Raw genomic sequence first — 17,928 nt, 5'->3', positions numbered from 1 at the left:
TGTAATTATATTTCACTACATCACAGAAACAACTGAAACAAAGATCTAAAAGCAGTTTAGCAGCAAACTTTGTGAAAACTAATATTTGTGTCATTCTCAAAACTTTTGGCCACGACTGTAGGAGCCCCCGGTACATTACAGTCAGCAGACCCTGAATATGCAATCTGCCGTCAGGGACAAGAAGTGCCACGTGGGATGAGCCACCAGCTATCTGCAACCAATTGTTTACTGCTCCAGAGCAAAGAAAAGAATAAAGAAACTTTGTATGTAATCTCTTTGTGTATAAGGCTTCGATACAGACCTACTTGTCTCCATGGCAACAGACTACAAATCCTGTGTAGTCAGCCTATTTCTGTGTTACTCTGTCTGATAACCTACATGACGGCAGAATCGGACTACATGGCTTGTATTGTAGTCTGTACACATGAAGACACATAGGTCTGCATAGGAGCTGTATATACAAAACGGTGGTATATTTTTAAATGAGACAGAGAAATATGTAATTCTAGTCTGACATGGGCACTTTCTTCTGGTTATGCACATTTACAGAACCCTCTGCTTCATTTATTATGACAGGAAGTAATGAGGCCCAAATCATATCCTACAGATTATCCGCGCACCGAAACGTTGTTAGTCGAGGTAAGACACAAAGAAATGAGACTTACATAGAAACATAGAACATAGAATGTGTTGGCAGATAAGAACCATTTGGCCCATCTAGTCTGCCCAATATACTGAGTACTATGGATAGCCCCGGCCCTATCTTATATGAAGGATGGCCTTATGCCTATCCCATGCATGCTTAAACCCCTTCACTGTGTTTGCAGCTACCACTTCTGCAGGAAGGCTATTCCATGCATCCACTACTCTCTCTGTAAAGTAATACTTCCTTATATTACTTTTAAACCTTTGCCCCTCTAATTTAAAACTGTGTCCTCTTGTGGTAGTTTTTCTTCTTTTAAATATGCTCTCCTCCTTTACCGAGTTGATTCCCTTTATGTATTTAAAAGTTTCTATCATATCCCCTCTGTCTCTTCTTTCTTCCAAGCTATACATGTTAAGGTCCTTTAACCTTTCCTGGTAAGTTTTATCCTGCAATCCATGTACTAGTTTAGTAGCTCTTCTCTGAACTCTCTCTAGAGTATCTATATCCTTCTGGAGATATGGCCTCCAGTACTGCGCACAATACTCCAAGTGAGGTCTCACCAGTGTTCTGTTCAGCGGCATAAGCACTTCACTCTTTCTACTGCTTATACCTCTCCCTATACATCCAAGCATTCTGTTGGCATTTCGTGCTGCTCTATTACATTGTCTTCCCACCTTTAAGTCTTCTGAAATAATTACTCCTAAATCCCTTTCCTCAGATACTGAGGTCAGGACTGTGTCAAATATTCTATATTCTGCTCTTGGGTTTTTACGCCCCAGGTGCATTATCTTGCACTTATCCACATTAAATTTCAGTTTCCAGAGTTCTGACCATTCTTCTAGTTTTCCTAAATCCTTTTCCATTTGGCGTTTCCCTCCAGGAACATCAACCCTGTTACATATCTTTGTGTCATCAGCAAAAAGACAAACCTTACCATCGAGGCCTTTTGCAATATCACTTATGAAGATATTAAACAAAATTGGTCCCAGTACAGATCCCTGTGGAACCCCACTGGTAACATGACCTTGTTTTGAATGTTCTCCATTGACTACAACCCTCTGTTGTCTGTCACTCAGCCACTGCCTAATCCACTCAACAATATGGGAGTCCATGCTCAATGACTGCAGTTTATTGATAAGTCTTCTATGTGGGACAGTGTCAAAAGCCTTACTAAAATCTAGATATGCGATGTCTACTGCACCTCCACCGTCTATTATTTTATTCACCCAGTCAAAAAAATCTATAAGATTTGTTTTACATGATCTCCCTGAAGTAAACCCATGTTGTTTTTCATCTTGCAATCCATGGGATTTTAGATGTTCCACAATCCTATCCTTTAATAGGGTTTCCATTAATTTGCCTACTATTGATGTCAGACTCACTGGTCTATAGTTGCTCGATTCCTCCCTACTACCTTTCTTGTGAATGGGCACGACATTTGCCAATTTCCAATCTTCCGGGACGACTCCTGTTACTAATGATTGGTTAAATAAATCTGTTAGCGGTTTTGCCAGCTCACCACTAATCTCTTTTAATAATTTTGGGTGTATCTCATCAGGCCCCTGTGACTTATTTGTCTTCACCTTAGACAGCAAACTTAGAACATCTTCCTCTGTAAAGATACATGCATCAAACGATTTATTAGTCATTCTTTCTAGTGGAGGTCCTGCTCCTTTTTCTTTTGTAAAAACTGAACAGAAGTATTCATTAAGGCAGTCGGCTAGCCCTTTATTCTCTTCTACATGCCTTCCGTCCTTTGTTTTTAATTTAGTTATTCCTTGTTTTAATTTCCTTTTTTCATTTATATATCTGAAGAATGTCTTATCCCCTTTTTTCATAGACTGAGCTAGTTTTTCTTCTGCCTGCGCTTTAGAAGTTCTTATAACTTGCTTGGCCTCTCTCTGCCTAATCTTGTAGATTTCCTTATCTTCATTGCTCTGGTTTTTTTTATAATTACAAAATGCTAGCTTTTTATTTTTAATGATTTGGGCCACTTCTGCTGAGTACCACAGTGGTCTCTTCCTTTTTTTGCTTTTACTGACAAGTCTAATGCAATTTTCTGTTGCCTTCAATAATGCACCTTTTAAGTAGTCCCATTTCTCCTGGACTCCATGTAATCCGTTCCAGTCTGATAAGGACTCATTTATGACTAATTTCATTTTTGAAAAGTCTGTTTTTCTAAAATCTAAAACTTTTGTTTTTGTGTGGTGGGACTCTTTCACAGTTCTTATATTAAACCACACTGACTGGTGATCACTAGATCCCAAGGTTTCGCCTACAATGACATCATATACCGAATCCCCATTTGTGAATACCAAATCCAAAATGGCCTCCCTCCGGGTTGGCTCCTCAACCACTTGTTGTAGAGATAACCCCAGTAGGGAATTTAGAATATCTGTACTCCTGGTAGAACTTGCTATTTTGGTTTTCCAGTTTATATCTGGAAGATTGAAATCTCCCATAATGATAACTTCTCCTTTCATTGTCATTTTAGCTATTTCTTCAACTAGTAGATCATCTAGTTCTTTAACTTGACCAGGTGGTCTATATATCACACCTACACGAGTTACTGCGTGGTTAGCAAACTGCAACGTAACCCAAACTGACTCTATGTTGGCCTCACCAACTTGTATTAGGGTAGATTTAATGCTATCTTTCACATACAGGGCCACTCCTCCTCCTTTCTTGCCTTCTCTGTCTCTTCTGTATAAAGAGTACCCTGGTATGGTTATGTCCCAGTCTTTTCTTTCATTAAACCATGTCTCCGTAACAGCCACTAAATCTACATTCTCAGATGCCATTATTGAATCAAGTTCATTGATTTTTTTACCTAAACTGCGAGCATTTGTAGACAGGACTCTGAGCTTATCATTTCTTAACCTCTGTGCTTCTGACCTGTTCTGGCATTGTTTCGGGGGGCAATTGGACTCTTTTATTTTCACTCTTTTGCCCCCCCTTCCTAGTTTAAATACTCTTTCGCAAATTCTTGGAGACTTCTTGGAGCTCCGATGTCTCTGACCCACACAAAGCACAAGACACTTTGTTACCTGCAGGAAAGCTTTACAAGATCTCAGGGGTTAGAGAGACCGCTCCGGACCAAGTGACATCTACCAGACAGAGCTTCAGAGACCGCAGCAATTCCGTATGGCTACATTCACATATGCGTTTTGGTTTCAGGTTTTGAGATCCATCAGAGGATCTCAATATCGGAATTAAACGGTTCCGTTTTGTATCCGTTCTGTTAGGATGCGGTCGTGTGAAATCAAAATGGAGCAAACTGGATCCGTCGCTAAATACATTGAAAGTCAGTGGGTCGCTATTGTTTTTAGTGATGGATCTGGTTTGTTCCGTTCCGCTGACCGGACACAAAACCGCAGCATACAGCTAATGGTGATGGAACAGAAAGCATCCTAAATGGGTCTCTTTCTATTCAGAATGCATGGGGACAAAGCGGAACCATTTGGGCCTGGTTTTGAGATCCTCTGCCGGATGTCAACACCGGAAAACAACAGATATGTGAAATTAGCCTAATGTGAACCAAAGGTTGTAGCCAAGGCCTGTGGAGGCAAAAACAAGAAGAGTATTACACCCTTGTCTTTATCATTGACTTCTGGTGTTTCATTCAGCCTCATTACCACAGGTGTATAACATCCAGCCTCTAGCCATGCAGTCTGCCATTACCACAGGTGTATAACATCCAGCCCCTAGCCATGCAGTCTGCTATTACCACAGTGTATAACATCCAGCCTCTAGCCATGCAGTCTGCCATTACCACAGGTGTATAACATCCAGCCTCTAGCCATGCAGTCTGCCATTACCACAGGTGTATAACATCCAGCCTCTAGCCATGCAGTCTGCCATTACCACAGTGTATAACATCCAGCCTCTAGCCATGCAGTCTGCCATTACCACAGGTGTATAACATCCAGCCTCTAGCCCTGCAGTCTACCATTACCACAGTGTATAACACCCAGCCTTTAGCCATGCAGTCTGCCATTACCACAGGTATATAACATCCAGTCTCTAGCCGTGCAGTCAGCCATTACCACAGGTGTATAACATCCAGCCTCTAGCCGTGCAGTCTGACATTACCACAGGTGTATAACATCCAGCCTCTAGCCATGCAGTCTACCATTACCACAGGTGTATAACATCCAGCCTCTAGCCATGCAGTCTGCCATTACCACAGTGTATAACATCCAGCCTCTAGCCATGTAGTCTACCATTACCACAGGTGTATAACATCCAGCCTCTGGCCATGCAGTCTACCATTACCACAGTGTATAACACCCGGCCTCTAGCCGTGCAGTCTACCATTACCACAGGTGTATAACATCCAGCCTCTAGCCATGCAGTCTGCCATTACTACAGTGTATAACATCCAGCCTCTAGCCGTGCAGTCTGCCATTACCATAGTGTATAGCATCCAGCCTCTAGCCGTGCAGTCTGCCATTACCACAGGTGTATAACATCCAGCCTCTAGCCGTGCAGTCTGCCATTACCATAGTGTATAACATCCAGCCTCTAGCCGTGCAGTCTGCCATTACCACAGGTGTATAACATCCAGCCTCTAGCCGTGCAGTCTGACATTACCACAGGTGTATAACATCCAGCCTCTAGCCGTGCAGTCTACCATTACCACAGTGTATAACACCCAGCCTCTAGCCATGTAGTCTACCATTACCACCGGTGTTTAACATTCAGCCTCTAGCCATGCAGTCTGCCATTACCATAGTGTATAACATCCAGCCTCTAGCCGTGCAGTCTGCCATTACCACAGGTGTATAACATCCAGCCTCTAGATGTGCAGTCTGACATTACTACAGTGTATAACATCCAGCCTCTAGCCGTGCAGTCTACCATTAATACAGGTGTATAACATCCAGGCCCCAGCTATGCAGTTACCATTACCACAGTGTATAACATCCAGCCTCTAGCCATGCAGTCTACCATTACCACAGTGTATAACATCCAGCCTCTAGCCATGCAGTCTACCATTACCACAGTGTATAACATCCAGCCTCTAGCCGTGCAGTCTGACATTACCACAGTGTATAACATCCAGCCTCTGGCCATGCAGTCTGCCATTACTACAGTGTATAACATCCAGCCTCTAGCCATGCAGTCTACCATTACCATAGTGTATAACATCCAGCCTCTAGCCATGCAGTCTACCATTACCACAGGTGTATAACATCCAGCCTCTAGCCGTGCAGTCTGACATTACCACAGTGTATAACATCCAGCCTCTGGCCATGCAGTCTGCCATTACTACAGTGTATAACATCCAGCCTCTAGCCATGCAGTCTACCATTACCATAGTGTATAACATCCAGCCTCTAGCCATGCAGTCTACCATTACCACAGGTGTATAACATCCAGCCTCTAGCCGTGCAGTCTGACATTACCACAGTGTATAACATCCAGCCTCTGGCCATGCAGTCTGCCATTACTACAGTGTATAACATCCAGCCTCTAGCCACTGATCTCATTAAATAACTCTGCTCACCTGATACATCATGGGTTGATAGTTGCACACTCTGTTAAACATGATAGTAGGATGCCAGCAGTGCAGAATCACAGCCCCTTTTGCTTCCCAATAGTCCTGACTGTACCCCCCTAAAGACTTATTCACCTAGGAAACAATGTGGATGCAGGAAGGGACGATTAAGGAAGCACCAAGTATAACCTCCATGATGTTTGTCTGCAGGATCTCAACATGAAGAGATGCCACACTGAGGGCTGGAGGGGAAATCGGTCAACCCCCAACAACTACAGAGAATATAAGGTGAACATATACAGCAGCCAATCTGAAAAAGCGGGGCTGCAGTGTAAAGCACAGGGGGAGGCACAGTACAGCATTCTGAACCTTGAGACAAGTGGTGGAATCCAGAATAGCCAATGCAGCTAAGCTGGAATTACTAATAATACTTGTGACCTCCTGGAGCAGTGCTGCAGTGTATAACATGGGAGAGTGGCAGCCTGAGATGAGGCAGGCGGACAACACAGGGGTATCCCAGTCATATAATGCAAGCACTAATTGTGCCCTTCATCTAGGATGTCATCTCGGAAGAGCAGTACAGCAATACGCTGCCAGTCTATAGCCAAACTCCATCAGGCGAGTACCAGCAGCTGCAGGAAGTGAGGAGACACTCAGCAGCAGCTTCACCACAGGTATCCATTACCCCCCAACCCACCAGGATGTAATTCTGTGCTATTATATTATATCTTCATCCTTCTATATTGACAGAAGCTTATTTCAATGAAATGCCTTGATACAATCCCCGCAGCCACCACTAGGGGGAGCTCATTCTGCACATGTGCGCAATATGGAACTTGGTAATCCTTCCATATGTAGCCAGCACCCCCTAGTGGTCACTGCCAGAACTGCATCATGCATCTATGACTTTGCAGGGGATTTGGAGCTCTATATCAGGAAAAAAAACATGTCTGAAGACATTAATATCAACAGAGAAAGGTGGAGATTCCCTTTAATGACTGCGCCAAGGCTCAGCTCTTCTATGTTGTTCACAGGATGATCCAGAGAGACGCAGGTTCAGTGACGACATGACGGATCCAGCGTACGGCAGCGAACAGGAGTCCATTTATGACACGCCCCGATCCATACCCCGGGTAAGTAAGAGGACTCCACATCCTGGGACCACCATTATGGCTGCTCCCACCAAACCTACAATCATCTGTAGTGATGAATTCAGGAGGAAGGAAAGCTGGGTGGTGACCCCGGTGCAGGCTGTGATAGAAGGGGCTATCCTTACATAGATGAGGGTCCCAGAGGCCGAGCGGGGTCCGCTCCATAGGGACGACAGAGGCGCCGAGCTTGTGCCGTCCACTGACATCTATGGGGGCTATTTGGGGGCTTGTGATTTACATTGTTATATTGCGAAGAGGTGGTCCGGGAGCCAATAATGCCACCCAGGGGTGCACCACCCATGAGGCCAGGTGAGGCAGGAGGGGGCAGCCATGGGCAAGGAGCGCTTTCATTGTGGCAAAGGGGTTAGGTTAAGAAATTGACATTGGGGGGGGGGGGGGGGTTTAGGCTCAGGGCACCCCTGATGGTCGGACACGCCCCGCGCTCTGATGTCGTCTTCCAGGGTTTCAGTCTCTTTCCATTCTCCACAGAAAATGTCTCAATCTCAAGAATCACAGAAGGAAATGGAAGCAGAAGAGGAATCGGGGGAGGAAGAGGAGGAATCGGGGGAGGAAGAGGAGGAATCGGGGGAGGAAGAGGAGACCAGTGATCTGGGATCTGAGGAGGTTGGAGTGTACGAGCAGATGTCATCCTTGTAAGAAACTTCTCCCTACTGTCATAAGCGGCATTCTCAACGATGTCACCGCTGATCTCTAGTGATGGATAGGCGGCATTCTCAGCGATGTCACCGCTGATCTCTAGTAACTGGACAGGCTGCATTCTCAGTGATGTCACCGCTGATCTCTAGTGAATGGATAGGCGGCATTCTCAGTGATGTCACCGCTGATCTCTAGTGAATGGATAGGCGGCATTCTCAGTGATGTCACCGCTGATCTCTAGTGAATGGATAGGCGGCATTCTCAGTGATGTCACCGCTGATCTCTAGTGAATGGATAGGCCGCATTCTCAGTGATGTCACCGCTTATCTCTAGTAACTGGATAGGCTGCATTCTCAGTGATGTCACCGCTGATCTCTAGTGAATGGATAGGCGGCATTCTCAGTGATGTCACCGCTGATCTCTAGTAACTGGATAGGCTGCATTCTCAGTGATGTCACCGCTGATCTCTAGTGAATGGATAGGTGGCATTCTCAGTGATGTCACCGCTGATCTCTAGTGAATGGATAGGCGGCATTCTCAGTGATGTCACCGCTGATCTCTAGTAACTGGATAGGCCGCATTCTCAGTGATGTCACCGCTGATCTCTAGTGAATGGATAGGCGGCATTCTCAGTGATGTCACCGCTGATCTCTAGTGAATGGATAGGCTGCATTCTCAGTGATGTCACCGCTGATCTCTAGTAACTGGATAGGCTGCATTCTCAGTGATGTCACCGCTGATCTCTAGTGAATGGATAGGCGGCATTCTCAGTGATGTCACAGCTGATCTCTAGTGAATGGATAGGCGGCATTCTCAGTGATGTCAACGCTGATCTCTAGTGAATGGATAGGCGGCATTCTCAGTGATGTCACCGCTGATCTCTAGTAACTGGATAGGCTGCATTCTCAGCGATGTCACCGCTGATCTCTAGTGAATGGCTAGACGGCATTCTCAGTGATGTCACCGCTGATCTCTAGTGAAGGGATAGGCGGCATTCTCAGTGATGTCACCGCTGATCTCTAGTGAATGGATAGGCGGCATTCTCAGTGATGTCACCGCTGATCTCTAGTAACTGGATAGGCTGCATTCTCAGTGATGTCACCGCTGATCTCTAGTGAATGTATAGGCCGCATTCTCAGTGATGTCACCGCTGATCTCTAGTGAAGGGATAGGCGGCATTTTCAGTGATGTCACCGCTGATTTCTAGTGAATGGATAGACGGCATTCTCACGGATGTCACCGCTGATCTCTAGTGAAGGGATAGGCAGCATTCTGAGTGTACACATATAGCGGTACTAGGTGCGGTGTGTATATTGCTCGGAGCGTTCTGACCTGTGCGCTTTTCAGGGTCATTGGCGAGGTCGCTCATGTGCCTTTGAAGCCGCCGCGAAAATTCAAACCTTCACCAAGAACCAGGAACTTCAAGAGCAAGAGAAGCCAGCTGAAGAGAGCGCAGCTCCTGAGAATGGTGTAGTAAGTACGTCCGAAAACACTGCTGCTGACCCAGCTCCTACAGAGGCTGTCACCCAGCTTTCCCAGGACCCTGAACGGCAGAGGTGCCTAGCCATGCAATCCACCCCTGCAGTGACATGAACTGCAGCATCTGCTCAGAGCCAGGCATCTGCTGTAAAGCTGACACCGGTTCAGGACTGTGCCGTCTGCTCAGAGCCAGGCATCTGCTGTAAAGCTGACACCGGTTCAGGACTGTGCCGTCTGTGCAGCGTAGATCGGAGGCGCCGACCGCTATTAATTAGAACTTTCTGCCTCCATTTCTTTCAGTGAACAGAGCAGCGGTTCTGACCTGGTGCCGGTCACCGTTATGGTGCCCACAGAACATCTGCAGAAGTACCTGGGACTTCAGGAGGTCGGAGATCGCTTGTGGTGAGATTGTCAGGAGTCCTCCGCATATCCACCATACAGTGCCCACGTGGCAGAGCCGCACAGTAATCACTGCAGAATCAGACACTGCCCAATGAAAACTGCCACATAACAGTACCAAGCGTAGTGCTTGTATAATACTGCACATATAACAGTACCCACCAACATACCTGTATAATAGTACCAGGCGTAGTACTTCTATATTACTGCACCTACAGTCAGGTCCATAAATATTGGGACACGGACACAATCCTAACATTTTTGGCTCTATACACCACCACAATGGATTTGAAATGAAACACACAAGATGTGCTTTACCTGCAGACTGTCAGCTGTAATCTGAGGGGATTTACATCCAAATCAGGTGAACGGTGCAGGAATTACAGCAGTTTGCATATGTGCCTCCCACTTGTTAAGGGACCAGAAGTAATGGGACAATTGTCTTCTCCGCTGTCCCATGGCCGGTGTGTGTTATTACCTCATTATCCCAATTACAATGAGCAGATAAAAGGTCAGAGGTCATTTCCAGTCTGCTATTTGCATTTGGAATCTGTTGCTGTCAACTCTCAAGATGAGATCCAAAGAGCTGTCACTATCAGTGAAGCCATCATTAGGCTGAAGAAACACAACAAACCCATCAGAGAGATAGCAAAAACATTAGGCGCGGCCAAAACAACTGTTTGGAACATTCTTACAAAGAGGGAACGCACCGGTGACCTCAGCAACACCAAAAGACCCGGAAGACCATGGAAGACAACTGTGGTGGATGAGCGAAGAATTCTTTCCCTGGTGAAGAAAACACCCTTCACAACAGTTGGCCAGATCAAGAACACCCTCCAGGAGGTAGGTGTATGTGTGTCAAAGTCAACCATCAGGAGAAGACTTCACCAGAGTGATTACAGAGGGTTCCCCACAAGATGTAAACCATTGGTGAGCCTCAAAAACAGGAAGGCCAGATTAGAGTTTGCCAAACGACATCTAAAGAAGTCTTCACAGTTCTGGAACAACATCCTATGGACCGATGAGACCAAGATCAACTTGTACCAGAGTGATGGGAAGAGAAGAGTATGGAGAAGGAAAGGAACTGCTCATGATCCTAAGCATACCACCTCATCAGTGAAGCATGGTGGTGGTAGTGTCATGGCGTGGGCATGTATGGCTGCCAATAGAACTGCTTCTCTTGTATTTATTGATGATGTGACTGCTGACAAAAGCAGCAGGATGAATTCTGAAGTGTTTCGGGCAATATTATCTGCTCCTATTCAGCCAAATGCTTCAGAACTCATTGGACGGCGCTTCACAGGGCAGATGGACAATGACCCAAAGCATACTGCAAAAGCAACCACAGAGTTTATTAAGGGAAAGAAGTGGAATGTTCTGCAATGGCCGAGTCAGTCACCGGACCTGAATCCGATTGAGCATTTCACTTGCTGAAGACAAAACTGAAGGGAAAATGCCCCAAGAACAAGCAGGAACTGAAGACCGTTGCAGTAGAGGCCTGGCAGAGCATCACCAGGGATGAGACCCAGCGTCTGGTGATGTCTATGCGTTCCAGACTTCAGGCTGTAATTGACTGCAAAGGATTTGTAACCAAGTATTAAAAAGTGAAAGTTTGATTTATGATTATTATTATGTCCCATTACTTTTGGTCCCTTAACAAGTGGGAGGCACATATGCAAACTGCTGTAATTCCTGCACCGTTCACCTGATTTGGATGTAAATGCCCTCAGATTACAGCTGACAGTCTGCAGGTAAAGCACATCTTGTCTGTTTCATTGTGGTGGTGTATAGAGCCAAAAATGTTAGAATGGTGTCGATATCCCAATATTAATGGACCTGACTGTATAATAGTACCAGGCGTAGTGCTTATATACTAGTATAACCATATTAGTCTCATATAATAGTACCCACCAAAGTGCCTGCATAATGGGACCAGGCATGGTGTCCAGATACTAGCTCAGCCACATAACTCACATATAATAGTACCAACCAAAGTACTTGTAAAATAGGACCAGGCATGGTGCCAATTTACTAACCCCGACATATTAGTGTGAATACAATAGTACTAACCAAAGTACCTGTATAATAGTACGAGGCAACGTGCTTATATATTAGTATACCTATATTAGTCTTACTATTACCAACCAAAGTATCGGTATAATAGGACCAGGCATGGTGCCCACATGGCAGAATAGCCATATCGGTCCACATATAAAAGTACCAGCCACATAGCAATAATACCTACAGTTCCCAAACAATAGTACCAGATAAGGTGCCCGTATACTAGAGCAATTACATTAATTAACAACCAACCGTAGTGCCCACAAATTAGTCAACTGGTATCAGTGCCCATATAAAAGTATTATTCATTTACTCCAGGGTAATACTGGTCATAATAGTGGCTAAATATTAGTACCAGCAATGATCCCTATATACTGGTAGTAACCATATTCGTTTCCATCTATTGAAACCAACTATAAAACCCCAAAGTAGTACCATAGTAACCATGTAATATCAATCATAAGTACCCATATACGGTAATAGTACCAGTAATAATTCCCATACAGTAATACATTAATAATGCTGGCCATAGTTCCCATATAATAATACATATAATAGTACCCGTATACAAATGCATATAACAGTACAAATCAGAATACCCAGATAATAATACATATAATAGTGCCAGCCATAGTTCCCATATAATATATAAGTATCAGCCATAGTATTCCTATAATAAATATAATAGTACCTTAGTTCACATAATACTACATATAACAGCACCAGTCATAGTCCCCCCTGTAACGGCACCGGCCCCCCTGTAACGGCACCGGCCCCCCTGTAACGGCACCGGCCCCGGCCCCCCTGTAACGGCACCGGCCCCCCTGTAACGGCACCGGCCCCCCTGTAACGGCACCGGCCCCCCTGTAACAGCCCCTCTCCTTCTATAACGGCACCGTCCCCGGCCCCCCTATATTAGTGCTACCCTTGCAGTCCACAGTCCCTGACATTCTTCGAATGCTCTTCTCACAGTGTGTCCAAGTGGAAGGGTCCTCTACACATCGGCTGCTTGTTTCATCATGGCGACCACATCGAGTCCATTAACGGCTTCCGGTCGGGAAGTAAAGATTTTTTCTTCCAGATGTTGAGTCAGTGCATTTCAGAAGAGGTGAGATATGAAGAAACGCGCGCCATCCGCTCCAGGGCAGGCAGCATGCAGGCACTAATAGTGCACCACGTCAGTAGGATCAGCGACTCCAGCTGCATCGTCTGTTAGAGTCTAAAGTAGCCACCTCCCCTGTGATCAGAGGCTAAAATTACTTTCTGGACCTTTCACCATGCTTTACACTGCAGCTCAGATTAGGCACACACACTCAGCAGGAAGTCAGTGGATGGAATGCTGATTTCTAAATGTTGGCATCACAGGGATGGCAGAAGCAGCAGCCTGTACGGTAAAGTCACCATGAAGCCCCAGACTATAACAGCTGTGTGCAAGAGCGACAGTGCATGCCAGACTAATCGCAGAGGGCTACACCGATACACTGTAACAAAACCTCAGTGGTTTCAGCAGATCTATACAGGTTTTAATGTTTCCATTTATTGGCAACAAGCAGAGATCTTGAAAATGGTGGGAAGCAGAAGACGAGCCTGTGAGGGTTGCAGCACTTCTCTGGACTGGGGGCGACTTACCTCCTGCGCTTCTCTTCCTAGGTCAGTCTGGTGCTGAAGAGGAATATTAAAGCCGACGTTTTCCACCTGGAAGGTTGTAATTGTGAAAGTCCATGATGACGGCGCCTCCTGCAGGAAGAAAGGTGCATCTATATATAAAGATATCTGCTGTATAATACAGTAGGGGAGGGGCTTCCAATCAGCCACGCCCATTATAAAAAGGCATTATTCCAAAATGTCCCATGAGAAAATGACACTTTGTAGCATTCACCGTGTATCTCTGCGCTGATCCCATTGCTCTGGGATCTCCATGTCACGTGACCCCTGCTTCATGAATGAAGGTCACATGACAGGAAGTCCATGCACAAGAGGTTACCATGGAGACCCCAGAGCAAGCACAATATATACATTGTTACAGAGACAGAACAAGGGGCAACATCCCTTTTGGGCATTTTTCACACTGATAAATCTGCCCGGGTAGATGTCATAGCTCTGGGGATATTTTGCCAGTATTCATGGATTCCACGTAATTTATTTTTATTTTGTAGATGTTGGATCCATAAATGTTACAGTGGACGGAAATGAAGCGCACGCACAATACACATAGTACACGGCTTATAACCCACGGAGACCACGGGGAGCATCATCAGCGCATACATGTCACGGTGATAACCAGGGGGCACACCGACGAGGCGGAGGAAGACACCCAAACTCATCTGGCATCCAGCAAATCAATGAAGACTGCGACCACCTGATAATCCAGAATGATGCTGAATTAAAGGAATTTGTGCTGGCCGTCCAGCAATATGAACTATGAGCCAGCGTTCTCCCACTCATGTATAACTACAACTCCCATCATCAGGGTGGGGAACATTGCTTTAAGAAAACATAGTAAAATCCGTCATTATTGGAAGTTTATGGGTGCTGGATTATAGGACTCATTGTATATCCGTATCCAGGACGTCCTTGTAAATTGTTAACCTTTGTATATTATGTATTTACTGTAAATATCCCATCAGCCCTGGAATAAAGCGTAGAGCGCAGTGTGTGCCGCGTACCACTAGATGGCAGAACACAACCACTGATAAACTGGCATAAGCTTGGTCGCCCTAATACCTGCGAATACTTCCTTTTACTGTTCCCTTCGGCTCGCTCCTTTCCACCAGTCCGCACTCACACATGGCGGCGATATCGGCCACATCCAGAATTCCCCCATGTTATCCAATGGGGCTGAACAATGTCTATGCCTGCGTTGTGTTCCAGTGTAAATGCTGTCACGTTGCAGACTTACTCTACGAGGATCTCTCCACTGAATTCAATGGGAAACTTATTCTGCAGCAGAAAAATCCACACCCTTATTCCCCACGTAAAAATCTGCAGATTTTCTGGCAGAATTTTCCGCCACGTGTGTATGTGTAGCCCTACAAATGGCACCCGGATAATGGCAACTGCATGCATTTTACTAAGGGCTGGGCCTGCAACATAACCCGCAGCGGATATGGGAACCAGTGCAAAAAAATCATGCCGTTACCGCCACCTTTTGCAATGGGTGCAGTGAAATCCGGAGCAAATCCAAACCCGTATGTAACACAGTGGAAGTTCTGCTTTCATCCCTGCAGACAGTCCTCCCCGTTTGGACATAACAGGATTTTTTTTTTTAGTGTGATCCGATCAGCCACACGATAAAGCAGGTGCCACATGTTCAACCCCAAACACCGCAGCCGGTCAGACTGGGCGGCAACAGGGCACCAAAGGGTTACTATCAACCCATGGAGTATTAGTGCTAGAGATGAGTGCATTTCAGGTTATGAAATTCATTCACTCTCCGTTTGGTGGTAAAAGGTGAGTTGAGTTATGGATTCCGTTACCACGGACCATACTGCAATTCTAGGACGGAAGGCCTTTAGAGGACTTCCCTGCATAACAGAAATTGGACGGATCTGTTTTGCAGCCCATAGACTTCTATTATGACCAAATGAATAACGGAATGTCTCTAAAGGCATTCCGTCATAGAATTGCGGTATGGTCCGTGGTAATTGAGTCCGTAACACAATTCTGCTTTTACCACCAAACAAAGCGTGAACAAATTTCAAAATATGAAATTTGCTCATCTCTAATTAGTTCCCATTACCACAGCACAGGGCACCCAATGCAGAAAAAAAATCCTCTTACCCCCATAAGCATCACCAGAGGAATCAGCAGCTTCAAGTGACCTGCAGAGACAATTACATGACAATGTCCTGTCTGCTCACCCCACCACTAGGGGGAGCTCACTACATACAGATTATACAGCCACCACTAGAGGGAGCTCACTACATACAGATTATACAACCACCACTAGGGGGAGCTCACTACATACAGATTATACAACCACCACTAGGGGGAGCTCACTACATACAGATTATACAGCCACCACTTGAGGGAGCTCACTACATACAGATTATGCAGCCACCACTAGAGGGAGCTCCCTACATACAGATTATACAACCACCACTAGGGGGAGCTCACTACATACAGATTATACAGCAACCACTAGAGGGAACTCCCTACATACAGATTATACAACCACCACTAGGGGAAGCTCACTACATACAGATTGAGGTTAATGGGACCTCTGCAAACCAAATCTGTATGTAGTGAGCTCCCTCTACTGGTGGCTGTATAATCAGTATGTAGTGAGCTCCCTCTAGTAGTGACTGTATAATCTGTATGTAGTGAGCTCCCCCTAGTGGTGGCTGTATAATCTGTATGTAGTAAACTCCCTCTAGTGGTGGCTGTATAATCTGTATGTAGTAAGCTCCCTCTACTGGTGGCTGTATAATCTGTATGTAGTGAGCTCCCTCTAGTGGTAGATGTATAATCTGTATGTAGTGAGCTCCCTCTAGTGGTGGCTGTATAATCTGTATGCAGTGAGCTCCCTCTAGTGGTGGCTGTATAATCTGTATGTAGTAAACTCCCTCTAGTGGTGGCTGTATAATCTGTATGTAGTGATATCCCTCTAGTGGTGGCTGTATAATCTGTATGTAGTGAGCTCCCTCTAGTGGTAGATGTATAATCTGTATGTAGTGAGCTCCCTCTAGTGGTGGCTGTATAACCTGTATGTAGTGAGCTCCCTCTAGTGGTGGCTGTATAATCTGTATGTACTGAGCTCCCTCTAGTGGTGGCTGTATAATCCGATGATTTTCCTATTTCATGACGTAAAGTCATGATTTTATTAAAGACACGGAGGCGAGTATTGCTATTCTCCTTCTTTACTCTGACCAATAGCAGCAAAGAAAAAATTGAACATGTGATCAGCCCCTCCCATAGTCTCAGTATAACAGACAACTCCGCCTGCAAAAAATCCTCTTTCTTTGTAACTTAGTCCGATAGTCCAAACTGAAGTAGAACCAAAAGCCCCAGAACATCATGGGGAAAAACCCGACTTCCATCCGGAAATGAAGCAGGAACAACCGGAGTCAAACGTTGACGGACGCTCCTCGTCTTGACCACATCAACCGACCAGCTGGAACAGAAACTGCCAATCCTCCGAACCACGACGTGGACAAACCAAGACAGCACACCAGGCTGGTCTCAACCTGAAAGGTGAAAAAATAGAGAATAATAGAAACAAATCGGCACATGGTATCCAAAATCAAGTGGTTGCGACAAACCTACTCAGGAAAAAACTTGCATGCGCATGACAACAACTCATCATTGTTAAATCAAAACAAAATAGACACATAGGGAGGGAAGAACATTGGGCGGGCAATACTCGCCTCCGTGTCTTTAATAAAATCATGACTTTACGTCATGAAATAGGAAAATCATCTGATTTTATTACAAGACCCGGAGGCTCATATTGCAAGTTCAAAGTTAAGACATGTTAGCAATGATCGCTGAAAAAACATGAGGACCTTGTCTGAAATAAAACTCTCTGAACGTGGAGACTCTGGACCAATCTGCCAACTTCAAAATGTCCTCCAGTCTGGCGCCAGAAACCGCCAAAGAGGTAGCCGATGCCCCCCTAGCGGAATGCGCTGAAAAAAGCGAGACGTCAACTCCCGCCAATTCCATGACCCATTTCATCCACCTCGCCAACATTGGCGTCGTCACTGGAGCAAGCGGCCGAATAGTAGAGAGGAAAAGCTGCGGAAACTCCCTAGACCGATGAAGAGAGGTGCAAGCCTCATATTCCCTGAGGCATGCCACGGGACAAAGAGAAGGCGAGGCCGGGAATGCAGGGTATGAGACTGAACGAATGTGGGTCTTAGTCCTCCTAGAAATGTCAAAAGTGACACCCTCCGGGGTGTACGAGCGGGCATCATAATCCAAGGCCCGGACGTCAGACACCCGCTTGCAGGAAATCAGACAGAAAAGAGTGACTAGCTTCGCAGACAGCTGCCTTAGCGAGAGCTCCGAATTCTGAGGCCAAGATGACAACAATG

The 17,928-nt window shown here is 45.6% G+C and overlaps 1 protein-coding gene across 2 annotated transcripts in view; it reads left to right on the top strand.

The window, feature by feature from the left end:
* PLEKHS1 (pleckstrin homology domain containing S1) overlaps positions 1 to 15,687 on the top strand; it is a 52,979-nt gene extending 37,292 nt beyond the window's left edge. Inside the window, exons 8-17 of one of the 2 annotated variants that reach the window (XM_040437361.1) lie at positions 577 to 639; positions 6,357 to 6,434; positions 6,704 to 6,820; positions 7,181 to 7,279; positions 7,787 to 7,950; positions 9,302 to 9,427; positions 9,734 to 9,835; positions 12,866 to 13,001; positions 13,544 to 13,644; positions 14,050 to 15,687. In XM_040437361.1, coding sequence (XP_040293295.1) covers positions 577 to 639; positions 6,357 to 6,434; positions 6,704 to 6,820; positions 7,181 to 7,279; positions 7,787 to 7,950; positions 9,302 to 9,427; positions 9,734 to 9,835; positions 12,866 to 13,001; positions 13,544 to 13,618 — 960 coding nt within the window. In that variant the 3' untranslated portion in view covers positions 13,619 to 13,644; positions 14,050 to 15,687. The remainder of the gene's footprint in view (positions 1 to 576; positions 640 to 6,356; positions 6,435 to 6,703; positions 6,821 to 7,180; positions 7,280 to 7,786; positions 7,951 to 9,301; positions 9,428 to 9,733; positions 9,836 to 12,865; positions 13,002 to 13,543; positions 13,645 to 14,049) is intronic. The other variant, XM_040437362.1, reaches the window with a different exon arrangement.
* The last annotated feature ends 2,241 nt before the right edge of the window (positions 15,688 to 17,928 follow it).

This window comes from Bufo bufo, chromosome 6 (genome assembly GCF_905171765.1).
Source record: "Bufo bufo chromosome 6, aBufBuf1.1, whole genome shotgun sequence".
NCBI classification, from domain to species: domain Eukaryota; kingdom Metazoa; phylum Chordata; class Amphibia; order Anura; family Bufonidae; genus Bufo; species Bufo bufo.
The sequence above is the reverse complement of the archived record's forward strand: the minus strand, read 5'-3'. Positions and strand labels throughout refer to the sequence as shown.